Source organism: Symphalangus syndactylus, chromosome 18 (assembly GCF_028878055.3).
Source record: "Symphalangus syndactylus isolate Jambi chromosome 18, NHGRI_mSymSyn1-v2.1_pri, whole genome shotgun sequence".
NCBI lineage: Eukaryota > Metazoa > Chordata > Mammalia > Primates > Hylobatidae > Symphalangus > Symphalangus syndactylus.
The window spans coordinates 43,805,741-43,833,645 of record NC_072440.2 but is presented as its reverse complement, the minus strand read 5'-3'; the positions used below and the strand labels follow the sequence as shown (position 1 = coordinate 43,833,645).

General features: G+C 41.9%; 1 protein-coding gene across 3 annotated transcripts in view; it reads right to left on the bottom strand.

Annotated features, from left to right (window-relative positions):
• Positions 1-12,463: 12,463 nt before the first annotated feature.
• Positions 12,464-27,905, bottom strand: part of IL6ST (interleukin 6 cytokine family signal transducer) — a 60,410-nt gene continuing 44,968 nt past the window's right edge. For all 3 annotated transcript variants that reach the window (XM_055252418.2, XM_063622642.1, XM_055252419.2), the window contains 3 exons: positions 23,880-23,976; positions 18,482-18,563; positions 12,464-17,662 (listed from right to left, as the gene is read on the bottom strand). In XM_055252418.2, coding sequence (XP_055108393.1) covers positions 16,925-17,662; positions 18,482-18,563; positions 23,880-23,976 — 917 coding nt within the window. In that variant the 3' untranslated portion in view covers positions 12,464-16,924. The remainder of the gene's footprint in view (positions 17,663-18,481; positions 18,564-23,879; positions 23,977-27,905) is intronic.

The following is a 27,905-nucleotide window of genomic DNA, read 5'->3' as shown; positions in this document are numbered from 1 at the left end:
TGACAGTGTAGCATCCTGAGGACCTGGGCAGGGCAAAAGCAGGTCTGCTGGAAGAGTGGATGTCCCATGACTGCTGGAATAAGGTACCACATGGGTGCCTCCTCCCACCCCTCCTTCCCCCTCCCCCACCCCCACCCGCCCTCGGGGCAAAGCGAGACTCGTATCAAAATAAAAATAAGTTATTGGCTCATGAGTTACACTTTCAAAGAGTCCACAGACTTAGCAAGGATTCGTGTCCTCTTGCCGCTATAACACATTTCGATAAGCTCAATGCCTTAAACAACAGGAATTGATGATTTCACAGTTCTGCAGGTTGGAAGTCACACTGGGCTACAGTCCAGGTGCTGGCAGGGCTGTGGTCCTCTCTGGAGGCCATAGGGAAGAGTCTTCCTTGCCTCCTCCAGCTCCTAGGCGGTGCCTTTATTCCTTGGCTTGCGGCTCCTTCCTCCATCTGTGGAGCCAGCGGTGTTGCGTCTCTCAGTTCTGCAGTCACACTCGCTGTGTGCAAGGCCTGGGTTGCACAGCATGAAGGCCCTAACTAAAGCCTCCGTCTCCGTGTGGGGACTTTCTCCTGAGATGCCAGGTTTGTCCTCTTAGGAGTTCCTGGCCCATAGAGGACTGTGGCCATATAGTCTTATGTGAGATCAGAACCCAATGGGAGCTTGATGGGAACTGAGCCCAGAAACCCATCAAAATCTCATCTTATTGTTGTCAAAGCTATAAGGCCAAAGGATCTAGGGCCCAGAAAACCTAGCCCTAGATCCATGGCCCAGAGGGCTCACCAACAGTGCCCCTAGAGTTCGACACCCCAGGTCCCTGGCCCAGCTGGATTCCCACAGGCCTTGCTCTGCAGGGACAAGATCCTGAGGGAGCAGGAGGGGCAGGCTCTGGGGGTAGAACCAGGGGCTGTCCTGGCCTTGGCCCATCAGAACCACAAGCGCAGGCCCGTGGAAGGGCGAATAAGGGGAAGTCCGATAATAATAAGGTCCAAATGAACTTCCATCTGAATTCAGAATTCTTAAGGATTAGCAAGTGCTGGAGTTTGTGCAGGGCTCAGGGGTCCAGGAAGGTACGTACACCCCAGTTAGTGAAAAGCCTAGGGTGCTGGTTTAGTCAAAACCACGACTGCATATGTGCACCTCACACATCTCCCAGGGGCTTGATTTCAAACCTTCCTTCATAGGAAACAAGCCACAGGACACAAAACACTTCCAGTTGGCCTTTTGAAAGAAATAATATGTATTTACTTAGAAACAAAATTGCACTTTTCCCTGTAAGTCAACAAATGCTAAGGATTCTGGATGTCAAATACCTCCCAAGACGTTTTATCAGCCAGACTTTGTTGTCCTTCAGGAAAAAATATGAGTTCCAGGAAAAATGACAGGCATGCAGGATGCTGATTTCCTTCCTGATGGTAAGACAGCAGCCTCCTAAACTGACGATTTCGTGACTTCTCAGGGGCTGGTTCCAGAGAACACCTTACTTTAAACAAAGGGAGAATGCTCTGTCCAAAGGCATCTTCTCTTGAACCCAAAGCAATGTTTTCCCATCATATATCAGAATTTTCACTCTTTTCTAGATCCTTATCCCCTCACTACCCCTTCCCCACCAAAAATATAAAACAAGAAATTTAAAAAAAATCTTTTTTTCTTAGAAACATGGTCTAACTTTGTTGCCCAGGTCGGAGTGCAGTGGTGGGATCATGGCTCACTGTAGCCTCCATCTCCTGGGCTCAAGGAATCCTCCCACTTCAGCCTCCCACATAGCTGGGATTGTGCCACCACACGCGGCTGATTGTTTTGTTTTTTTGTAGAGATGGGGGTCTTGCTTTGTTCCTCAGACCAGACTGGTCTTGAACTCCTGGCCTCAAGCAATCCTGCTGCTTCAGCCTCCCCAAGTGCTGAAATTACAGGCATGAGCCACTGTGCCTGGCATAAAATCTTCCAAAAAACAAAACAAAATGAAAACCCCAGGAGTCCTGAATATCATCCTTCGAGTCCTCCTGACCTCCTTGCCTGGGAGAGCCCTGAGTGAAGGAGCTCAGGACAGTACCCCTGAGGCCTGCACTCCAGCCTAGGTGACTGAGCATGGGTGACCCGTCATTGTGCTGCCGACAGCAGAGTGGACTGACAGGGCTTCCAGATGGACACCATCCCTGTAAGAGCATCTTAATGCCTCAGGCTAAGTCCCATGTCAGAGTCAGGGCTTAGCTAACTTAACAGGCGGGAAGCTAACTTAACTCACGGCATGTTTACGAGTGTGATAACATTTATAAATTCTAAAATAATAAAGCTAATTGTATTAGTCTGTTCTCACACTTCTAATAAAGACATACTCAAGACTGGGTAATTAATAAAGGAAAGAGGTTAATGGACTCACAGTTCCATATGGCTGGGGAAGCTTCACAATCATGGTGGAAGGCAAAAGGCATGTCTTACATGGCACAGGCAAGAGAGAAGGAGAAGCAAGTGAAAGGGGAAACCCCTTATAAAACCATCAGCTCGGCCAGGTATGGTGGCTCCTGCCTGTAATCCCAGCACTTTGGGAGGCCGAGACGGGCAGATCACCTGAGGTCGGGAGTTCAAGACCAACCTGATCAACATGGAGAAACCCCGTCTCTACTAAAAATACAAAACTAGCCCGGCGTGGTGGCACGTGCCTGTATTCCCACCTACTCAGGAGGCTGAGGCAGGAGAATCACTTGAACCTGGGAGGTGGAGGTTGCGGTGAGCTGAGATCACGCCATTGCATTCCAGCCTGGGTAACAAGAGTGAAACTCCATCGCAAAAAAACAAACAAAAACAAAAACAAAAAAACACCATCAGATCTCGTGAGACTTATTCATTACCACGAGAACAGTTTGGGGGAATTGCCCCCATGATTCAATTATCTCCCACTAAGTCCCTCCCACAACACGTGGGAATTATGAGAATATAATTCGAGATGAGGTTTGGGTGGGGACACAACCAAATCATATCACTAATGAACCCACTTAATTAAATATTCTTCAATTTTGTCATTTTCTTTTCTTGGTTATTTGCCGTCAATTGTTTTCTTCAGGTCAAGCATGTTTTTGCAGGTCCCAAAAAACTCACTGGCCTGGGAGCCTGCCTCTCTGTTGCCAGGTGGATAGAATATCTGGCTGAGTGTTGTAATACAAATGCCCTGCTGGCGTCTAATTGGAGACCACCGTGGAGGCCACTCAGGGAACTGGCTACTTACTTGGAAGCAGGGTGGTCCCAGGTGGAGGGCATGGGGTTGGGGTCAGCTTGGGCTGTGGGTGGAGAGGCAGGAAGTCACCTGCAGGCTGACAGGACCCAGCCATGGTTTCCCCTCGTCCATACTTCCCAGTAGAGCTGGTCCCAGACTGGGTGTTAAATGTGAAGCATTAACAGGTAATCCTGATGGGCCTTTCTGGAGTTTGCTAAACTGAGGTCTGGTGAGTGAGTCTGACGCTTTGGGTGGTTCTGTGTCCAACCATCACCTGGACCCTCCTGTGAACACTGTCACCGCAGATACTGGACCACGCCCAAAGTGTCCCAATTCTTAATGCTGTATTTGTACAGGGATGGGGTTAGGAATGGAATCTTCGGTTAAGTCCCCCCAAAGCAAATCCTGAGACAAACATCCAGGTGTAACTAATTCATCCAGGGCACATTCCCAAGAGAAACTGGTGAGCGAGTGAGGGAGGCTTGAGAGGAGGAGAAGACGCCAGGGCAGGGTGGGATTTCAGGCAGGACCCTGCAGGGCAGCGCCAGTCTCATCCCCAGATGATGCTGGAGGTAAGTGACTCTGTCCTCAGCGCGTGTCCTCCCCAGGCAAGGGGACTGGGCTGTCACACTCCTAAGCAGATCAGTCTACTAACAGCCATCCCCACAGGGTATGAAACCTCCAGGCACATTTGACTGTGTGCTTGGAGGCCAGGAGTCAGGCTCCGGTAGCCTGAGGGAAGCTGTGGAAAGATAACTGCAGGTGCCCGCAGTGGAAAGCAAAGCCCAGGGAAGCTGGTGGAGATGGGGGCAGATCCTGTTGCCAGATTTGGCAATACAAAATGCAGAGCACGTATTTACATAACACGCGCCAGGTACTGTCCTGTGTGTTTTTTAAAGACTATCTTGTTTAATCCCAGCCTGGCCGGCTCTGGAGTGGGTGCTCCCCTAGTTGTTTTTTTTGTTTGTTGTTTGTTTGTTTGTTTGTTTTGAGACAGAGTTTTGCTCTTGTTGCCTAGGCTGGAGTGCAGTGGCACAATCTCGGCTCACCACAACGTCCGCCTCCCAGGTTCAAGTGATTCTCCTGCTTCAGCCTCCCGAGTAGCTGGGATTACAGGCATGCGCCACCAGGCCTGGCTCATTTTGTATTTTTAGTAGAGACTGGGTTTTTCCGTGTTGGTCAGGCTGGTCTCAAACTCCTGACCTCAGGTGATCTGCCCGCCTCAGCCTCCCAAAGTGCTGGTATTACAGGCATGAGCCACCGCACCCAGCCCAGTGCGCCCCTATTTTGAAGGTGGAATGTAGTCGTTTGAAGCAGGAGCACTGGGGTCCGACCAAATTTTAAGCCCCAGCTTTGCTTCCTGCTCCTCTGTTGCCTTCCACGAGTTCCTCAACCTCTCTAAGCCTCAGTTGCTTTATCTGTAAAATGGGTGAAATTGTATCACCACAACAATTGGGGCGGTGAAATGAAGCAATGATTCTACCACTTCGTTCTACCACTGTTTGCTGCGCATAGTGCTTGGCACATAGTTAGTGCGGGGTGAGTAACAGCGGGGCTTGTTGTCGTCATTACAGATGAGGTAACTGAGGTGAGAAAAGCCCAGGCTGTTTCTGAAGGGTGGCTTTGTGTGGGTTTTCATTTCTGTGTGGGGCCAGGAGAGGGGTGGACTCTGGGGAGGTATGAGCCTGGCTGTGAGTGCGTAGGGCAAGAGGCCCCTATTTTCCAGTCCCCTCTCAGGGTCTCCTTCCTGAGACTGTCCACAAACAAGAAGGGGTCTGCCCAGGCTGAAGGACCCCAGAACCTCACGGCAGGGGCCAGGCGGCGATGCTGAAATAAAGGAGGAGGCAAGGAGGAGAAGCCGGGCAGGGGATTGTCTAGAATTGTCCAAAAACAGGAAATGAGCTATTTCTCAGCTCTTTGCCTTCAGTGCTTGCCTGGAGATGCCACTGTTAGGGTCCCAGGCCAGTCCCACTATCTAGAAACCCTCCCTCCCCACCTTTCATAGACACAGCCACAGTCGTGGCATGGACACTGCATGAGCCCCTGCAAGCAACGCACAGGCCTCCTCCGGAGGGGAGGTGCCACCTGGTTTCTGAAGCCTCAGGCCTCCCTCACCCTCCGCAGGACGCTTCTCCTTGGACATGGTGTTCCCAGGCTTGGAAGCAGCCACCCTTCCTACACCTCACAGGCTCAGTGCCCCTCTCTTTCCTTGGAGCCTCCAGCTAACCAGTCGCCACGTCTGGCCGCGCTGCTCCCGAGCTGGCTCTGCTGTCCTATTTTCCTCCCGGCCTCAGCCCCCTTCAGACTTCACCTCGATGAGGAAAGTGCCCCTGAGTAGTGTCCTGTCTCGGGCTTACCCTCTCTTGTCCATTCCTCAAGTAGGTGCTACAGTAATCTCAAAGACAAGACATTTCAGAACTAGAATAGTCCCCATCTCATGGGATGAATGGCGGGAAGCCCAGCTCCCCAGCTGGCGACATCATCACCAAGCAGGCCTGGACTGGGGCGACTCTAGGGCTCACAGCAGAAGGAGGTGCTCACTTTTGGGGTCAGGCAAGGGCACCAAGTGCCTCCCATGACTGTGTGCCCTGGGTACCTCTCTTATCTCACCCATTGTGTTTCTTACTCTTCTCTCTGCTACGGGAGGCCCTTTGACATCACCAGATTGTGACCTTTCGTTTACCATGGAATCAGTAGAAAATCTGACACCTGCAAAACTATCTGCACAAAGAAAGCCTCCTTGTTTGGAAATGGGGCTGGCTTACATTCGCACCTGACTCTATCGGAGAAGACAGAAACCTGTTTGATGTTGCCTTAAATGTAGTGAAAATGTTGTGGTTGGATTGGCACAATGGCTCACAACCGTAATCTCAGCACTTTGGGAGGCCAAGGCAGGAGCATCACTTGAGGCCAGGATGTTGAGGCTAGCCTGGGCAACGTAGACTCCGTCTCTACAAAATTTTTTAAAAAAATTAGCCAGGTCTGGTGGCACACATCTGTAGTCCCAGTTGCTTGGGGGACTGAGGCAGGAGGATTGATTGCTTCAGCCCACGAATTCGAGGTTGCAGTTACCTAAGAGCGCATCACTGCACTCCAGCCTGGGCCACAGCCTGAGACTGTGTCTCAAAAACAAGGTGGTGATTAGACATCTCTTTTGAACCTGCCTCAATTAAGGTCAGAGGTGTATGATTAGGTGCCACCTTGGGCATTCATTTCTGTCCTGGGAGCAGAAAAAGTGTAAGATTACCTCCCCACGAGCACTTGAGCATGGGTTGTAGATAAATCCATCTGTGTCCCTGCTGGGGCTGATGGAGATATGAGGACTGAGGGGTCCTCCTTACTTGAAGTCACACCTTTGGCAAAGGGCTGGAAAGAGGGCAGGGAATATCTGGATGTTGCTCAGAGGGGTCAACAAAAATTCTTCTGGCCAGTCCTGAAATATAAGTCTCATTGTAACAATAAGAATTATAGTTTAGTCTGACCCAGAGAACTGAGGCAACATTGATTTGAAAACGGTTTGTGCACACTGCTGGCTCTCCTCGTCACCAGCTCATGCCTGCATGACAAAATTTTACAGAAGATGCTTTTCTTCTAGGAAGGCATCCTGATGAGCACAGCTTTTTGCCTGAACATAAAATGTTTTCTGAAAAATCTTTCCCCAAAAAAGAGGGAGTGCTTTAGTAAAGTACTTACAAAGTTTCTCATATCACAGTTTCTCTCTTCCTATTTATTTATTATTTTTCTGAGACAGATTCTCACTCTGTCACCCAGGCCAGAGTGCAGTAGCATGATCTTGGCTCACTGCAGCCTCTGCCTCCCGGGTTCAAGTGATTCTCCTGCCTCAGGCACCCGAGTAGCTGGGATTACAGGTGCCGCACCACCACGCCAGGCTAATTCTTGTATTTTTAGTAGAGACGGGGTTTCACCATGTTGGCCAGGCTGGTCTCAAATTCCTGACCTCAAGTGATCTGCCCACCTCGGCCTCCGAAAGTGCTGGAATTACAGGCGTAAGCCTCTGTGCCTGGCCTCTCTTCATTATTTAAATGCAAAAGTTCTGTTTGCGAAAGACCCATTCACCAAAATGACCTCATCCAATGTTAATTTTTAATTTTGAGAGTCACATGGAGATTACAAGAAGGAACTGGCATAAAAGGAGACAAGGTCATAGAACAGGGATTTAGTCATTATTCCTGGGATATGATCTCAATATTAACTAGGTTAGAGTTCAGTATAAAGTTTTTTAAAGACCATTTTAAAAAGCAAAATGGTAACAGGTTACATTATTGGGATGGGGGGAAAATATCTTAAGATAAAAGTGGGTACTTAAGGCTTGAATCCTGTTTTCCATGACAGCATTGTCTGCTGTTTCTCACACAACTAGATGGAAATGTTAGGAACCAGCTCCCAAAACCTGTGCCGATGATTCACAGAGGGGATCTGGTAATGACGAGGAAGGACCTCAGTGTCCAATTGCTGGTGAAGAGTTGCGTGGAGCGCCGGGTGTGGTGGCTCACGCCTGTAATCCCAGCACTTTGGGAGGCTGAGGCGGGCGGATCACGAGGTCAGGAGATCAAGACCACGGTGAAACCCCGTCTCTACTAAAAATACAAAAAATTAGCTGGGCGCGGTGGCAGGCACCTGTAGTCCCATCTACTCGGGAGGCTGAAGCAGGAGAATGGCCTGAACCCGGGAGGCGGAGCTTGCAGTGAGCCGAGATCCCACCACTGCACTCCAGCCTGGGGGACAGGGCGAGACTCTGTCTCAAAAAAAAAAAAAAAAAAAAAAAGTTGCATGGAACTATCTTCATAAAGTATGAGTGAAAAAAATCAATTCTCTATTTCTGCATTGTTCCACATCATCTTATTTAAAATATGGATGATAGGCAGACATCTATTTAATCAACATCTGTAAAGCTTACACAGTTAAGTTGTCCAAAAACTTTTCTTAGGATCTTCTCATGGAGGAATTGGGGGATTGTTTTATATTGGGAGCTGCCTGGTGTTTGGCCAGGGGTTAGTCGTAGCCTGGTTTGGATGGCCTGAGCCTACTTGCACTTTCCGATTTGTTCTTAAGGCGGGGCCTGATCCTGGTTCACTCCATCTTCCTCGCTAGACAGTAACTTCCCAAAGGGCAGGGCTGTCCTTTTATAACCCACAAACCCAGCGTTTTCTCCTGTTCTGTTGGAAAGTTTGCTGGCCCCTCTTCTCTGGACCTCATTTTCCTTGTCCAGGATGAGGAGTTTGGACAAAATGATTAGTAAGGATCCATCTGACTTTAATTTTCTCTAAACTTTTGCTTTTGGATTGAGTATATATTTTGCTTCAAATGAAAGCTCTTGCCGAGGCACGGTGGCTCAGAGCTGTAATCATAGCACTTTGGAAGGCCAAGGATGGAAGATGGCTTGAAGCCAGGCATTCGAGACCAGCCTGGGCAACAAAGTGAGCCCCTGTGTCTACAAAAAAGAAAAAAGAATAATTAGCCGGGCATGGCAGTGCTGCCTGTAGTCTGAGCTACTTGAGAGGCTGAGGTGGGAGGATTGCTTGAGCCTGGGCAACAGAGCAAGACCCTCTCTCTCGGTGGGGGGAAGCTCTTGCCTGTAGCCAGGGTGGGATGGGAATCAGGAAATGATCCCAGGTTTGAGGTGCAAAGGAGGCAGATTCCTGACTGCCCATGGCACTGTGCAACTCTGGATTAGATGAAACCTGAGACACATTTTAAACATTTTTTTTAAATTAAAAATAACCTGTTTATTCACCCACTTACCTATTCATATAAGCAAGCTCTGCCAAACACCAAGCACTATGCTGGGCCAGGAGAGGTCTGAGCCAGGGCCCTCTCTCCAGAGGCCCAGCAGTAGGTGCCAGGACATAAGGCCCTTAACTCAGAGGGAAGGAGAGAGAAGAATGGAAGATTTCCCTGAAGAGGGTATCTATTTGAGTTGATTTTTGGTGAACCAGTAAGAATTTCCCAGCTTAACAGGGACTGGGGACTGGAGAACATTCTAGGAGAGGAAATCATGGGCATGGGCTAGGTTAGGAGAAATTCAGTATGTTCTGGAAACTATAAAGTGTGGAGCTGGAAGGGGGTTGGAAAGGTCCAGCGAGGCCCCAGAAGGACAGAAAGCAAATGTGGGGAATGAGGTCAGCACAGCGGGGCAGCAGCAGGCGGCCCCTCCGGGAGTGGCAGGAGATGGAGAGGAGCAGCTGGCGGCACCGTGAAGGCGAGGTAGGCTGGAACGGGTGCTCACGCTAGGCAGCGGGCCCGGGGAAGTCTGTGGACAGAACCACCTGGGGCAGGACCATGGTCTGAGCACCCAGGAAAAGCCCCTGCCGGGGATCCTCCTGTCACTAGTTGCCATGGGCTACATTCCACCATTAGAGGAGTCTTTCTTTGGCCAAAAGAATGAGACTCTAGGGGTTGTGTGAGGGTGCGTTCTCAGGAAAGTGGGACACATTGACCTCTTTTGTAGCGGTTGCTCTATAGGGTCAGAGCAAATGTATGTGCTAGTAGGGGTGGGGAGCCAGCCTCGGAGTAAACCTTGAGGGCATAAGGAGAAACACTGCTCTGGGCTCGAGGCTCAGTTAGGACACTTCAAGGTAGGCAACCGCAGGGGGCTGCTTGAGGGCATGAGGTGCCCCATATTCACAAACAAGGGTGGTGGGGAGGAAGCCGAGGGGAAGAGAAACTCCTAAGAGTTTGAAGGGCCTGGGAAGCAGGTGTGCATTCTCCTTAAGCTAGCCTGGGCATGACATCATCAAGGATTTTGCTTAAGTGACTGGGTACAATTGGTGTACACATCAAAGAATGCGGACTTTGGATCAGGTTGGAGTTGGAACTCCACTGTTTGTCAACCACATGACCCTGGGCAAGTTATTCAACCTCTTGGGGCCTGCGTTTGTAAATGGTGCTGGTATTTACCTCCTAAGTTTCTAGGATTTCATAACCCACAGTAAACACTTCATAGATGGCATGTATTTGCTCACCTTTGGACACCCTGCTCCGGCATGTGGCCCCCAGCAGGTGATCAGAAAGGTCTGCCGGTTCATTTGAAGAGGAGCGGCCCTTCTCTCCCAGCAGCAATGTCTAGTGTCGATTCTGACTGTGGCAGTTAAGAGTTTCTTGGAGGTCCTTTCCTAGGCACTGATGCTGGCTGGGTAGCCCTGGTGTTCGTATGTCTGGATTGAACAACTGGCAAAATCCACACTGACTCTGACCTGAAGAGTGGCTGACTTTTCATTCTCGGAACGCTTATGCAGAATTATGGTTTCTGTTGTCAGAATCTCAGTGCCTTTTTATTTAAATATTCCCCTTCATGCCATTCCTTTAAAAGCATTATCCCTCTCATCAAGCTTATAGAGCCTATTTCCGAGAATTTTCTATAAATTCATTTAAAAGCTATCATTAGTCAACAGGCTGCTTCTGACTACAGGCAAGACTGCAGGGAAAACCCTTTCCTACAGGGACGGGACCCAGATGTATATCTAATAGTTCTGTCTAGGACCTGCTACTAAGTGAAGATTGTTCTAGGAAAGTAGGCCTGGATTGAGGTATTAGGTTTCTAGTCAACAGGCCGGTCTCATTCAGAGTTTGAACCAGCACTCTGGGGGAGAAACCACTTGTGGCTGTTGAATTACTCTGGCTAGCCTGTCACAGCCAGGGCTAATGAAACAGTTGAAGAGAGAGAAATACTTTACCTAAGGGTTTTGTTTTTTTTTTTTTTCGGGGTGGGGGGGGGAAGGCTTTTATTTTTCTGTGTATGGATTACCACCATATATCTCACCATGTTATCCCAGAAAGACTACAATTTCATACAGAATGCACAGATGTTTAAATAAAAAACCATTTAAGTGAGGGGATAATTCTCACCAAAAAAAACCTCAAAAATAAGAAATGACAATTCTAGATAAACTTTTTTGACATGTAAAATGACATAACCATAGTCACAGGGAATAAAAGAATCAGGTTTGAATGTCCACAGGTTTCTAAAACTAAGCTCTGGCTTCATATCTGTTGAAAATCTTTAGCAGTTGGGGAAAATAGCTATATTTAAAAATAAATATTGAATTTTGAGTTGAAAGGTACATTTTCCTCCCTCGATGGAGACAGAACTTTTCAGCTATGGAGAACCCAAGCAGCCATGATCTTACTAAGTTGCCCAAGAGCCAACCCCAATCAGCAGCAACAGGACTCGAGCTGTTCACCCTGATTCCGAGTTGGCTGAGCTTCCTGCTGCTTTCACACATTCTTGTTTTTCTACCTCAGTTCCTCTTTGCTCGTATTCTGTTCACTCCATTAACTTGCCCAAGCACTGGACTTAAGTATGGAAGAGCCTATACGTAGTTGTAATATGTTTCATATTTTGAAAGTGTAGAAGTTTGTATTAATTTAAAAAGAAAAAGCTTAAGTGGAAAGTTAAGCAATCCTGAACAAGGAAACTGTTCACTGCCTTTGGGCTAGGGAAAGAGAATGCTCTCAAGGAGTTACATAATCTTTTCCAAAGCAGGATGGACTGTATCTATCATACAAATTAGGATAAGATGAGCCACACCTTAAAGAAATCAGGCTTGAGCCTATACAAGCCATAACCAAATAGAAGATTTTAAACAAAGGAGCACATAGCCCAAAGCTGACATGTTATTTCTATAAACTCTGGTATATATGTGAAGGACTTATTGTTGGCTGGCTTGTGGGTTTTCTGACTCACTACATTTTTTTAGACAAAATCAAAATGTGAAGGCACATTAATAGTTGAGATTTTCTTTTCCTTCCAGGTGGACTTGCTGACTGATTAGTTTCATATACTACTTAGTAACCTCAAGAAGCAGCAGGAGGATGCCATTTATCAATCTCCTTCAAGTCTCACTGCGACAAGGATGGAGACTCCAGCGGAGTGTGGGGTGGGCACAGACAGGCCACAAGATGGCGCAGCACCTCCATACCTGGGCTCTTGACAACCAAGTAGGTTTTGTTTTTTTTTTAAATGTCCACTAGGAAGTAGGATGCTGCGATTTCAGACCTCAGCTATTAAATAGTAAATCTGGAAAACTAGTGGATAAATCTGCCATCTCCATTCTATGTTATTAAGGCCAAGATAGTGTACTGGTTTTCTTTTAAATCACATTCCATTATGTCAAACATTTAAAATGTCACAAAACCCACATGAAGCATCTCATTTACACTAAGATGCTTATTTATCTAACACCACTAATGATAAATGCTGTTACAAATATCCAGTCAGATGATAGTCACCACATACAGAAAAAATTTGAACAAGAATTTATTTCTTAAAATTTACTTAAGGGATTAGAGCTAATATATAATAGAACATTTAATATAACATTTGGAGTTATGTCAACATGAAAATAGCTGTAGTTACAATTAGCACATGCAATTCACTGCAAAGGTAAAAATACATGCTATACTCTAGACAAGCCTTCCAAATGAAGTTAGAGTAGATGGGGTAAAACAGCAAGTGAACATGAAAGGATTGCACTTAGAAGAAAGTGGGACATAGCTAGGATATAAAAGAGACATACCTAATGCTAGTCACTGCATTGTCCTACTAGCAAATTGCACATTTATTTTTAGAGTATATTCAATACACATATACATTGAGACTAGAGAATTTTCAAATATCTACCTTTGAAATATCCCTTTGTTTCTAACATATCACATTATGGTATTAATGTAACAGCACTTAAAACCTGTAGTTATCATTCAAAGCTTGTGTTCAAGAGATAAAAGAACATCACTCAGACAAAGCTTGTGTTCAAGAAATAAAAAAACATCTATCACTATCAGCCTTAAATGCATCTCATTACACGATCCATCAACTTTAATGAAATGGGCAATGAAATTAAACTAACCAGTTTGTACAAACTACTGACTGAGGAAAAGCCCTTAAAAATTTAGGAACAAATGAGCAACGGAAGAGCTCACCCTGAGCTGCCTTTTAATTTTTAATGCAACGTACATGAGAATATCATGCTAATGCACATACTAGTAGCATGTATGATGGAAAAAAATAGGTTAATGCAAAAGATAATAAGCTTGGCTTTGTAAAGTTTTGTTTTGACTTACATCTGTCTGAATTCTGTTTATCGAGTCTGAAAAGGAACTGCTGCCAAGGACCAGTCCAAAGAATTAGGCTGTAAGACTGCTAGTTCATACCTTCTTTGAAATTGATGACAATGTCCAATTTTAGGCTAATCCTAAAACCCTTGCCATTTTATGACTCCATATTCTTTTAATTTACAGAAAAGTACAAACTTTTTAGAAAGTAATCTTATCAGCGCAATATAATCTAACAATACCTATAATAGAAAGCTATCCCAGTAAATTTTTTTGAACAGTTGAACTTTTGTCTTATGTAGCTTATAACTGTTATTCATCTCAACAAAATAAAACTTTATTGAAACAAAAGTGTATGGTTTAGGAATATGCTCTTAATAACAACTGAGCAAAATTAGAATGATGTGGACTATAACAGAATGAAGGAAGATCTCTCCTGCTTGATGTACTTGGTCAATATGTTAGTAAACAGAAATATTTTAGGGAATTCTATGATCATTCTACTTTTACATTTACATGTCATGGCTTTAACTAGTTAAATGGGTAGGAAAAAGACATCTTTAATAATTGATTTCTATTTCTCAAACTAGATGCTCTACTTTAAATATGAGCTTTAATAAATGTTTTGTAACATTTTAAAGTTGTAACATTTCTAAGTATACTCCACTAACTTCACAATAAGAGCTAGGGTCACTGGATGACTTCATGTGGTAAAATCCCTTATCATCAAGGAATAAGGCTGAAATTTAAATGAACAATTAGGTAGAGAAGAGGTATGAACACAGAACACGTGAATGAAATTTGCTTGTTTTCCTTGCTGCTCTGTTCCCGAGTGCCGACTGATCCATAGTAAAAAAGGACAGGATTAAAATTTTAGGTTTTAATGGTACAAAGTATTCAGTATTATCCCTTTCAGAGATGAGGGTAGGATACCACAGACATCAGTAACTGACAAGTTATAATATCAACACATGTAACATTTGGGTCCTTTTTTTTATAACCCTAAAGGGAGCAACTGCAGGTGCAGAAGCAGTGAGTGAACTAGTTTTGTCCAGCCAAGGTTTTCTGATGTGCTATTACTTTAAACACCACTTTTAGACACTAAAGATTTAAAGTGATAAAGCCAGTAACTTTATTAGACTAGTTTTTACATAAATAACCAGATTTGTTTCTTTGCCTAACTAAAATACAATTTACATGCATCAACACAGAGATTATTCTAAGACATGCTCGGGAAAGTAATTTTGAATGTAAAAAGTTTTATAATTTGTTTTCTCCTTAGGGCAGACGATGTACATTACATATTAGTGCTCAAATATATGTTCATTTCCAGAATGAATTTTTGCACAGTAATCATATATCCATTTAATATGTATAAAGTGTTCTTGGGGATGGGGGTCTATTCACTCACTGTACCATGTTTTATACAGGCTTCAACATGCAAATTTGTTTATATCGTGGCCTTCAATGATCCTCCATTCTCATTCCTGTAGATCAAGAGTTCACATTGTATATCTGACCCTGAAATGTACAAACTTCACACTACAACATTCTTCATGACACTATTTGTTATGAGGAAAGTTGCAGCTAAACATTACAGTCATGTGACTTATTTTGAAAAAATGGAAAATGTATAAATTTCCTGACACATATAGCGAGACAAACCCAGCCCAGCCTTTGATGATCAACTTAAAAGCTGGTGATGATGTCATTATCTTGTGTAAATTTGGGTCTATCCTACTTTTACTTCTCTGTGCCTGATTTTCCTCATCTACTTTGAATTCGTCATTCTATTAATCTACTTTTGCCTAAAGTGGGAAACTGAATATATCAGAATAAAGCATCTACTTTTTTTCATAAAGATCATATGTGAAAGAACTTTGAAAGGATCAGGCATTATATAAATGCAAGAATATAAAAGATAAACAGGAAGTCTAATGTGAACAATATTCTGAGAGTAAAAAGTGTAATTATATTTCAACTGTAAATGCATAACAAGTTTTCTTAGCTTTCTATTCTAAGCATGCCTGGTTTCTGTAACTTAAATACGGCATGAAAACCTGTTTCCTTTGAATTCACTTGATAGCAGTAGTCAATCACTAATAACGCTTGCTAATTTCCTTACTTTCTTAAGAAAGCCCCTATATTTAGCATCTGCCTCCATTATCGCATGTGGTGATTAGGGGACAGCATAAGTACACTAGTGGCTTTAGCACTAAACTCGAGGCCTGGGTCACTTCTCCCTTGAAGAAAAAAGGTTTTAAAAATTCCTAAATCACAATGTAGAACTAAGTTCCACCCTACCTCAGAACTGCAGATATTAAAATACCATCTCTTTATTAAAAGTGTCTCTACAATAACGATATTTGCTAAGATCAAGATGTACATTTTTTGGGGTTCTGTTTTGTTTTGGTAAATATTGCCCAAGTCGTCTTAGTTTGCTTCAAACATTTACTAAAAAAAAATTTAAATCTTTGCCTACTTAAAAATTAAAAAAAATACTCGAAACAAATTTAAGCTGAAGATATATACTGTATAAAGTGTTCATCTACCCAATACTCTGAAGTCTTAAGAAAAGTCAATGATACGTGTATATATGTGTGTATATCATTAGCAATTTAAGCCTTTTAAAATGCCAATTTTTTAGATGCTTTAGGGTTTTATTTTCCCCTTTACTACTACTTCCTTTTTCCCCTTTACTATGTGTATATATGTGTGTATATCATTAGCAATTTAAGCCTTTTAAAATGCCAATTTTTAGATGCTTTAGGGTTTTTTTTTTCCCCTTTACTACTACTTCCTTTTTCCCCTTTACTACTACAATTTAAGCCTTTAAAAATGGCAATTTTTTAGATGCTTGAGATAGTTTGGGGGTTCCCTAGCTCTTATCATGGCACTCTGTTGAGTTTGTGAAATGGATCTTCAAAGAGGTTGTCAATAATACGAAAATTTTTGAAAACTAGTGAGATTACTAATTATTGATGAATAAAAAATGAGTACTTTTAATCTGCCAAGTTAAAGCTCTAGAATTCCTTTTCTCCAGTAATAACTCGCAGCATCACTACCAATGGAAGGGACCTAAGGAATACTGTGTACACTGATATACATGAGGCTGCTCCTCATTTTTTTGTCAGATTACAAAAGCTGGGCTCATACAGTTATGGCCTATGGACCTCTTTTTAACTTATTTTAGCGGAAGTAGATGGTCTACACCTTGCTCCTCTAATCTTTTATATTAACTGTCCCTAAGCCACTTTGATGACTATTCTAATCAAAATCAGTATAGCTGTGCTCACTAAGCATATCACCGCTTATTAAATACCTTCTGTTTTCTATGTAGCAAAACAAAAAGTTTTATAAATTTCAGATAAGCTTTCTGTTTTTCTTCAGTGCAAACATCCTGAAACAGCACAAAATCATTCAGCTAGTCTGAGGATAAAGTCAGTTTATGTAGTGCTTAAAGTAGAATCCCAGATATTCTGGAATGGAAATAGCTCATGTGAAACTTCAGTTCATTTTTGTCCTTAAGGGCAAATGATCATCTTCAGAGAGTGAAGACTTTTTAAAATCTGAATTCACAGCTAAAATAATTTTAGCTTTACTTTATAGGTACTGCTGAAGTTGTAGCAGGAACTATAGTCCTTCACTGAGGCATGTAGCCGCCTTGCCGTACAGTCTGTGGTAAGTAACTTTTAGGCATTCCTTCATCAATCGCAGCCTCCATGCCAACTGTTTCAAATCTTTCTACTTGTCCCTCAGTACCTGGACCAAAAGCATTTCCTGCAGAAACTTCCTGAAACATTTTCATTTGCCCAGATCCACAGGATTGTGAAATATGATCTGAAATCTGTTGTTTAAGTCTAACAAAATCTTCCTCATGGACTGATGAAACTTGCTTTGACCTTTCAAAATGTGAAATCTCTGGACTGGATTCATGCTGACTGCAGTTCTGTTTGAAGTACTGTTGCCTGGGCAGAATGCCATCACTGCCATCTACATGATCTACTAATTGTAGATCTTCTGGCCGCTCCTCTGAATCTAACAAGGGCTGGGTAGACTCGGATCTTGAGAAGACTTGGACTGACGGAACTTGGTGTCTGTAGCCACTGTGTACCACGGTAGAATACTGGACAGTGCTCGAAGTGTTTTGTGAAGATTCATTTTCATCACTGCTAGAAATGCTTGGCCTAGAAGATGACATGCATGAAGACCCCCCAATACCACTGCTGTGTCCTTCAGTATTAATTTTTTCCTTTTTGAACAGGTCCAGTGATTTCAGATCTTCTGGAAAAGGCTTTTTGTCATTTGCTTCTATTTCCACAACACTTACATCAGTGAAATTGCCATCTGAATACATTTGATCTTTTGAATTAAAATTGTGCTAAGGAAGAGAGAAAATTGTATATGGCAAGTATTAGTTAAAGCCACAGAGCTAATGCATCTCTGAAACTTCCAGTAATTCTCAGTGGTACAGAAATAACCTGTATTATGTCACTAAGTCACTGTCAACTACCCAAAATGCAGATACTATAAAATGAGTCTAAGTAGTCTAAATCAATATCGCTGGTGTTACATTTTGATAAGCTAATGGTCTATAAGTAGTATTTAATATTTCATGCCTAGACTAGGCAGCCTAGGATTAACTGGAAAGAAAACTAGAAAACATTAAGGAAAATCAAACCTGAATGATGGAGATTTTGTAGAATATAAAAATACATAATACATTTTAATCTGTTAATAGAAAATTTAAGGACTACTGGAGGATAATAAATAAATGAATTCCCCTTTGGGGCATATTTAAAATTCAGAGTTTAGGTTCCCAGAGATCATTCCATCAGTGCTAAAATGATGGATAGACTGTTGAACTTGGCTTTAATGCTCAATCCAAAATGCTTGAGGTAGTTACCATCACATAGCAGTTTCAGCACCTCAAGTTTTCAGTTTGCAAGTTCAACCAAACATCTGTAATGTGTACTAAACAATTTAAAATATCGGAACAAATATACTATGATGGTGATAAACCCCTAAAATATGTCACACATATTAAATTTTGATTAAAATTTTCATTTATGTACTATTTTATTTTCATTTACTTTTTGATTCAGCTTGAATATCTTATCTTTTGGTAAATTTGTAGATACTCAATATACCTACTAACATGTCTATATATTATAAACAACTCAGCAGCATTTTCTCTTACCCTTGGAGGAGTGTGAGGTGACCACTGGGCAATATGACTCTTTGAAGGATCTGGAACATTAGGCCAGATGTGTTTTTTAATTCTGAAGAGAAAAGAAAAATAATAGCCTATGTAAAACCACACATAATAAACAATGAATAGTCCCTATTTCTAAACATGTTCAAAGACTCTTACAAACCAAACCAATTACCTAAACGAACAAAAAATACCTACTCTACCCCAAACAAAAATAATTTTTCTTATAACCAATAGAAAAAAATGTTGAAAATGCATAAGGATTATAATGTATTCATAATGAATTAACAAAGCTAAATCTAATCAGTGTTCAAATTTTTTTTAAACTCTCAAAATTCTGCAATTAAAACCATTTAAAATCTTTATCCAGGCCACATGTCGTGGTATTCCAATTAAAAGAATCCAGATAACAAATTAATATTCCCACTGATATCAAAAAAGTTCAAATATAAAAATCAAATTTAAAAAAGTGACTACTGAGAATGGTGCTTCAAAGAGTGAGAGCCTACCAGACTGACTCTCCTGCAGGAAATACCTATAACAAACATTTGGAAGTAATATAAAAAGTAGTAAAGCTGACAACCTAGACAAACCAATGAATGAATCCTTGAAAGACACAAATTACCAAAACAGATTGAAGAAAAAGCTATATTTATAAAGAAATTGAATTTTTAATTAAAAACCTTCCCACAAAACTGGGCAAAAGGAAACTGTATTAATACTATACAAACTCTTCCAGAAAACAGAGGAGGTAACATGTTCCCATTCATTTTATGAGGCCAGTATTATCCCAATTTTAAAACCAGACAGATATGGCACATAAAGACAGACTAACTTCACTCATGAACACAGACGCAAACAGTATTAAACTGAATGCAGCAAAATCCAATAATGCAAGGATGATATATGAAAATCAATAAAATGTACCATATTCATGGAAGGAAGGAGAAAAACCATATGATCATCTCAATAGATTCAGAAAAAGCATTTGACCAAATTGTGACACCCATTCATGATAAAAATTGATAGCAAAGCAAAACACAAATAAGAACCTCCCCCTGCAAGTAGTAGTAAAGGGGAAAAAAAACCCACAAAGCGGCCGGGCACGGTGGCTCACACCTGTAATCCCAGCACTTTGGGAGGCTGAGGTGGGTGGATTACCTGAGGTCAGGAGTTTGAGACCAGCCTGGCCAACACGGTGAAACCCCGTCTCTACTAAAATAAAAATACAAAAGAATTAGCCAGGCATGGTGGTGCATGCCTGTAATCCCAGCTACTCAGGAGGCTGAGGCAGGAGAATTGCTTGAACCCAGAAGGTGGAAGTTGCAGTAAGCCAAGACTGTACCACTGCACTCCAGCCTGGGCAACAAGAGTAGAACTCAGTCTCAAAACAAAAAAACCCCACAAAGCACAAACTTCAACCTACAGCTAACATCACATGTGATGGTAAAAGACTAAATACTTTTACCTCTAAAATTAGGAACAATGCAATGCTCTTATATGGTCTAGATGTACTATATGTACTAGAGGTCTTAGCCAGTGCATTAAGACAAGAAAAAGAACTAAAAGCATAAAGATTAGAACAACTATAATTACTCCTAAGAAGCATGATTGTGTATGTAGAAAATCCTAAGGAATCCAAAAAGCTACCAATAAATGAATTTATCAAAGTCTCAGTATACATGATGAATATATTTTAAAAAATCAATTGCATTTCTATATACTAAGAATTACAAAATATTTTAAACATTCCATTTGTAATAACAAAAAATATTTTTGTCATGAATTCAAAAAAAGTTATGCAAGGCCTGTCTACTGAAAACTACAAAACACTGTGAAAGTAAATTAAACAAAACCCAAATAAATAAATAAACCAGGTTCACGGATTGAAAGACTCAATAGAGTTAAGATTGCAGTTCTCTCCTATAGATTCAATTAAATCTGACCTATAGATTCAATAAAATCCCAATCAAAACTATAGTTTTTAAAAAAATGACAAGCTGAATTAAAATGTATATGAAAAGGCAGAGAACCTAGCCAAAACAACTTCTTTAAAAAAAGAACATACTGGAAGAATTCTACCTGTTTTCAAAGTTTACTATAGGGCTATACTCATTAAGGCAATGTGGTATTGGCATAAGAACGGACATATATACATTTATGAAACAGAAGTGAGAGTATGGAAATAGGTACAGACTTATAAAGACAATTGCTTTTGGCAAAGATACCAAAGCAATTCAATGGGGAAGACAGTCTTTTCAAAATAAATGACAATGGAATTAGACATCTGAAGGAACAAAATGAACCTTGACCCTGACCTCACACCATGCACAAAAGTAACCTGAAATGGATCATAGACTAAGAGCTGAAACTATTGAACTTGTGGAAGAAAACATGAGAAAATATTTTGATACTGTGTTTGGCAGGACACAAAACTCAAGAACCACAGAAAAGAGCTGATAAAATGAACTTCATCAAAATAAAAAACTTCTGCTTTTCTTTTTCTTTTTCTTTTTTTTTTTCAGAAGGAGTCTTGCTCTGTCACCCAGGTTGGAGTGCAGTGACGTGATCTTGGCTCACTGCAACCTATGCCTCCTGGGTTCAGGCAATTCTCCTGCCTTAGCCTCCCGAGCAGCTGGGACTACTGGCGTGTGCCACCATGCCCGGCTAAGTTTTTGTATTTTTAGTAGAGATGGGGTTTCACTGTGTTAGCCAGGATGGCTTCAATCTCCTGAGCTGGTGAGCCGCCCGCCTTGACCTCCCAAAGTGGTGGGATTACAGGCATAAAACTTCTGCTTTTCTAAAGCCACAGTTAAGACAAAAAAACAAAGCACAGACTGGGACAAAAGTTTGCAAAATGTATTTAACAATGTTGTAACCAGAACATACAAAGCACACTTATAGCTCAATTATAAACAAAATAACCCAATTTGAAAATGGGTAAAAGATTTCAATAGACACATCACAAAAGAAAATATATAAGTGACACATAAAAAGATCCATTACTAGTCATCGGAGAAATGAAAATTAAAATGATATAGTACTACACACCCACTAGAATGAAAGAAGTCTGACAGTACTAAGTGTTGGTGATAATATGGAACACTGCTGGCAGCAATCCAAGATGGTGTAGCCACTCTGAAAAAGTTTGGCAGTTTCTTATAAAGTTGAACATATACTTACCATATGACCCAGTACTCTCACTCCTATTATTTGTTTAAGATAAAGGAAAACATATACTCACACAGTTTTGTATGTGAATATTCATAGCAACATTATTTGTAATAGCTAAAAATTAGAAACAACCTAATCTTCCATAACAGATGAGTCTAAGTTTTGATATATCCATACTACAGAATACTATTCAGCAATAAAAAGGAAAAAGGTAGGCCAGGTGTGGTGACTCATGTCTGTAATCCCAGCACTTTTGGGAAGCCAAGGTGGGTGGATCACTTGAGGTCAGGAGTTCGAGACCAGGCTGGCCAACATGGTGAAACTCCATCTCAACTGTAAACAGAAAAATTAGCTGGGCATGGTGGCAAGTGCCTGTAATCCCAGTTACTCAAGAGGCTGAGGCAGGAGAATCACCTGAACTCAGGAGATGGAGGTTGCAGTGAGCCAAGATCATGCCACTGTACTCCAGCATGGATAACAGAGTGAGACTCCATCTCAAAAAAAAAAAAGGGAGAAGTATATGCGACAACATGGATGAATCTCAAAAATATTATGTGAAAGACATACGCAAAAGACTACATGCTATTTGATTCTATTTATATAAAATTCTTGGCCGTGGCTCACATCTGTATTGCCAGTACTTTGGGAGGCTGATGAGGGTGGATCACCTGAGGTCAGGAGTTCGAGACTAGCCTGGCCAACATGGTGATACCCCATCTCTACTAAAAATATAAAAAATTAGCTGGGTGTGGTGGTGGGCGCCTGTAATCCCAGCTACTTAGAAGGCTGAGGCAGGAGTCTGAACCAGGGAGGCAGAGGTTGTAGTGAACTGAGATCACACCATTGCACTCCATCCCGGGCAACAAGAGTGAAACTCTGTCTCAAAATAGATAAATAAAAATTCTAGAAAAAGCTGTGGGCGGCAAGCCACCCAGGCGCCGAGGCAAGAGGCTGAGGACATAAGCTGTTCCAGTATAAATATAAAACATTTACTGTTCCAGTAAAAATATAAAACAGGAATAGTCATACCAGATATAGATCTTAGATATGATTATATATGAATATCATTAATCATTAGTTGGTAGTAATTACTTTTTATCCTAATATCATAATAATCCCTGCTCTATAATCATAACCTAAGAAAAACTAGGCCATAGAGAGATAGGAGCTGAGGGAACATAGTGAGGTGTGACCAGAAGACAGGAGTGCGAGCCTTCTGTTATGCCTGGACAGGGCCACCAGAGGGCTCCTTGGTCTAGCGGTGATGCCAGCATCTGGGAAGATGCCCGTTACCAGGTGGACCATGGTCTAGCGGTAGCAAAAGGTGTCAAGCAACAACACCCGCTACTTAGCAGACCAGGAAAGGGAGTCACCCTTTCCCCCGGGGGAGTTTAGAGAAGACTCTGCTCCTCCACCTCTTGTGGAGGGCCTGACACCAGTCAGGCTTTCCCGCAGTTATCCGGAGGCCTAACCGTCTCCCTGTGATGCTGTGCTTCAGTGGTCACGCTCCTAGTCCACCTTCATGTTCCATCCTGTACACCTGGCTCTGCCTTCTAGATAGCAGTAGTAAATTAGTGAAAGTACTAAAAGTCTCTGATATGTAGAAATAAGGGCGTAAGCTGTCTTTCTCTTTGTCTTCTCTCTCTCTGCCTCGGCTGCCAGGCAGGAAAGGGCCCCCTGTCCAGTGGACACGTGACCCACGTGACCTTACCTATCACTGGAGAAGACTCACATTCTTTACCCTGCCCCTTTTGCTTTGTATACAATAAGTAACAGCGAAGCCAGACATTCGGGGCCACCACCGGTCTCCGTGCATTGGTGGTAGTGGTCCCCCGGGCCCAGCTGCCTTTTCTTTTATCTCTTTGTCTTGTGTCTTTATTTCTACACTCTCTCGTCGCCGCACACAGGGAGAGACCCACCGACTCTGTGGGGCTGGTCCCTACGAAAGGCAAAACTACAGTTACAGAAAAGCAGATCAATGACTGCCTGGGGTTGGGTTGAGGAGAGGACAGATTACAAAGGAGAACAAGGAAGCTTTATAAAAGTGATGAAAATGTTCTATACTGTGATTGTGGTGGTAGTTATACATCTGTACGTAATTACAAAAATTCATCAAACTGTACACTTAAAACGGATACATTTTATTGCATGTAAATTACAGCTCAATAAAGCTGGGGGAAAATGCAAAAATATGAATAACATTACTTACAGGTCTCGCTTATTAAAGCAGAACAGCACTCCCAGAAGAGTTGTCAATAGGAATGCTAAGCAAACAGGCACGACTATGGCTTCAATTTCTCCTTGAGCTTAAAAAAAAAAAAAAGAAAGAGGCGTGATGGGAAATAATTGTTGACATATGAACTAAGGAGATATAATACAACTTCCCAACCAGACTTACTGTTGAAAAGATAAAATACAATCCTAATTATTTTTCAAGGTCTCTTCAGACTTGATGTTTTTTTACCCTCTTCTCTCTTTGGTAAATCACATCCCAACCATTTATGTCTTATACATTAACCTGGCCGCATAGCATAAAATGTATGTTAGTTGGGGGATAAAAATGATCAGTGTTTCGGGTAATCTACTGGGTTAGAGCTTTCAAACATAACCATTTGTAACATTTATGATCTGCATTTGGTAGAATCTTAGTAAAAGTTTATCTCTGAGTTCTAATACTGTATAACAGAGAAATTATGTCAGAACAAATATAAATACTGGGTAAAATGGAAAAGCTATAAAAACATAGTTGAACTACATATTTAACCTTCTAAAAAATAAAAATGCAACTCTCAGAAGTTTTAAGAGTTATTTACCATTTTTCAAAAAGACGATATATCTGACACAGGGCTAAGAACTTTAGGAGCTGCTCAATGGGCATGAGGAGTGGCACAAGTAGGAATAAACTAAAGAGTAAACAAGCCTAAGATCCCTAATTACTACACAAATCCTCATCTGCATTTAAAAGAGGACTTATTCATCAAATTAATCACTAATTGGGATAATATTGGAGATTTTTAAAATGACTTTCCTGATTAATTTTGAATTTTCGTCTTTTACAGTAAAAATGTATGGAAGTAATATTGCAGCCATATACTACTGACTTAATTTTATCCTTCCACCACACACATCCCTTTGTAAGTAACTACCATCCTATGATGCTCAGCAGAAATCAAGAAATCAGATAAATGCTTGAGAATAAACTATGGGTTGGCAAATATTAACTCTTAAATGCTAAGCATCATATATATATATATATATATGGGTGTATGTATATTTATGTGTGTATATATATTGATATATGTGTGTATATATATTGACGTGTATGTATGTATGTGTGTGTATATATATAAAATGCCAAATCTAATTTACGCAGAAACTTTGCTTTATTAAACATCTGCTTTTATGTTTTCCAGCCTGTGCCTTTGCTCATGCTGCTCTCTAAGGTGCCACATTCTTCCTATTTGTCCACATATTAACTCAAGGCGCAAGTATTTTCTTCTCCATAAAACCTTTGAAGGTAAAATTATCCGCTACTGGTATATTTAAATTCCTACTCTATTTACTGTCTACATAGTCCACGGGTTCTCCTTTTTCTGATTTACTTATGCAAAATTTCTTCAACTAAGCTGTAAGGTCCTCATTGGCAAGACTCATGCCATGTGAAGAAGCCATAATGGATCCATGAGACTATAGATAGAGAATTGAAAAAAAGTAGGTTATAAAATAATACTAAGTATAATTTAATTTTAAGGAAAAAAATATATACAGAGAAGAGACTAAAAGGATATACAAATATGTTATTTTGGGGCAAGGGACTAGGACTAATTTTTCTTCCTCTCTACATTTTACTGTACAGTCTAAATTCCCTATAATGAACACTTATGTAATAAAAAAATTTTTAGGCTGAGCATGGTGGCTCATGCCTGTAATCCGGCACTCTGGGAGGCTAAGGCAGGAGGACTGAGGCCAGGAGTTCAAAACCGGCCTGGGCAACACAGTGAGATCCCATCTCTACCAAAAAAATTTTTTTAACTAGCCAGGCATGGTGGTGCCTACCAGCAGTCTTAGTTACTTGGGAGGCTGAGGGAGGAGGATTGCTTGAGCCCAGGAATTTGAGGTTGCAGTGAGCTATGACTGCACCACTGCACTCCAGCCTGGGAGTTTTTTTTGAGACTCTGTCTCAAAAACAAACAAATAAAAAATATACACACACACATACATATATACAAAGCTCTGTAGAGATGGCTGGTCTCCACAGAAATACATAAAATATACATTTTTAAGTTTATTTTTTAATTTTTCTCAAGATTATGGTATAAAGTTTTATTTTAAATAACATACCTATTAACATGCCACCACATGGGACCAACCTTATCCCAGAAACTATATTCATTACTGACCCTAACAGCAAAGTTCAGGACCTTTTATCATTTATTTTATGTAGTCACTCATTCATTTATTCTTTCATTCGGCAAGCATTCAACCAACAAGGCACATGGAATTTACTACTTATCATTCACTAGGTTGGCACTTGGGGGTGGGGGTTACAATTGTGGTAAAATAAGGTAATTTTCTACAATGATTCAAAATGTAGTGGGAACAAGAAAGAATGCTGGTCAAGTTTGCTTTAGGGAAGATACAGAACAGCCAGATGATGAGGTGAAGACCTCATTGGGGGCAATGCACTTAAGAAAACAAAAGTTAGCACGAGGAGCTTGCAGTTGAAGAAAATGATGAGGAAAAGGTATGCACAATCAATAGGACTTGACACTCAGCTTATGTGAGAGAAAAATGTACGAATATATTTATCATATCTAAATTTATGGCTTTGGCTAAGAATTGGATAGTTGTGGCATAGAATGAGGGAGGGTAAATGTATTTGGGAAGGAAGAGAGGATGGCTAAAGCCATGGACAGTGTTTGAATAGGCAAGTAAGAAAACAGGGTCAAGAGGCCGGGTGCAGTGGCTCATGCCTGTAATCCCAGCACTTTGGGAGGCCGAGGCAGGTGGATCACCTGAGATCAGGAGGTCGAGACCATCCTAGCCAACATGGTGAAACCTCGTCTCTACAAAAATACAAAAAATTAGCCAGGCGCGGTAGTGGGCACCTCTATACTCCAGCTACGTGGGAGGCTGAGGTAGGAGAATCACTTGAACCTGGGAGGCGGAGGTTGCAGTGAGCTGGGATCGCGCCACTGCAGTCGAGTCTGGGCGACAAGAGCAAAACTCTGTCTCGAAAAAAAAAAAAAAGAAAATAGGGTCAAGAACAGAGCTCTGGGGAATACAAACCGTTTAAAAGTTAAAAGTAGATGCCAGCCACGGTAGCTCACGCCTGTAATCCCAGCACTTTGGGAGGCTGAGGCAGGCACAACACAAGGTCAGGAGATGGAGACCATCCTGGCTAATACAGTGAAACCTCATCTCTACTAAAAAAAATACAAGAAATTAGCCAGGCGTGGTGGCACGTGCTTGTAGTCCCAGCTACTTGGGAGGCTGAGACAGATGTATCACTTGAACCTGGGAGGTGGAGGCTGCAGTGTGCTGAGATCGCACCACTGCACTCCAGCCTGGGTGACAGAGCGAGACTCTGTCTCAAAATTTAAAAAAAAAAAAAAAAAGTAAAAAAGGAGAAGAAGAAGAAAACACCAGAGAACAAGGAGACTCAGGAGACTGCGCTAGCAGAAAAAGTATGGTTAGAAAACCCAAGGGAGGAGGGAGTTTCAAGGATGGAAGGCCAACAGAGTCAAATGCTGAAAAGAATAGAAAAGGCTGGAGGCAGTGGCTTATGTCTATAATCCCAGCACTTTAGGAGGCCAAGGCAGAAGGATCACTTGAGCCCAGGAGTTCAGGACCAGCCATCTCTATAAAAAAAATTAGCTGGATGTGGTGGCATTGGTCCCAGCTACTTGAGAAACTGAGGTAGGTGGATCACTTGAGCCCAGGAGGTCAAGGCTGCAGTGTGCCATGTTCATGCCACTGCACTCCACTGTAGCCTGGGCAACAGAATAAGACCCTGCCTCCAAAAAAAAAAAGTAGAAAAAAGATGAAAACTAAAAAGCATGCAGTAGATATGATGATCAAGAGGTCTTCTGAGTGACACCAGAGAGGTTTCAGTGCAGGGGTGGGGTAGGACCCCTAATTTCAGTACGTTAAAGACTGAGTGGGAGGTATGGAAGTGAAGATTGTAAAGTGGACTAGTCCTTCAAGTAATCTCTCTATAAAAGAAAGAAATGAG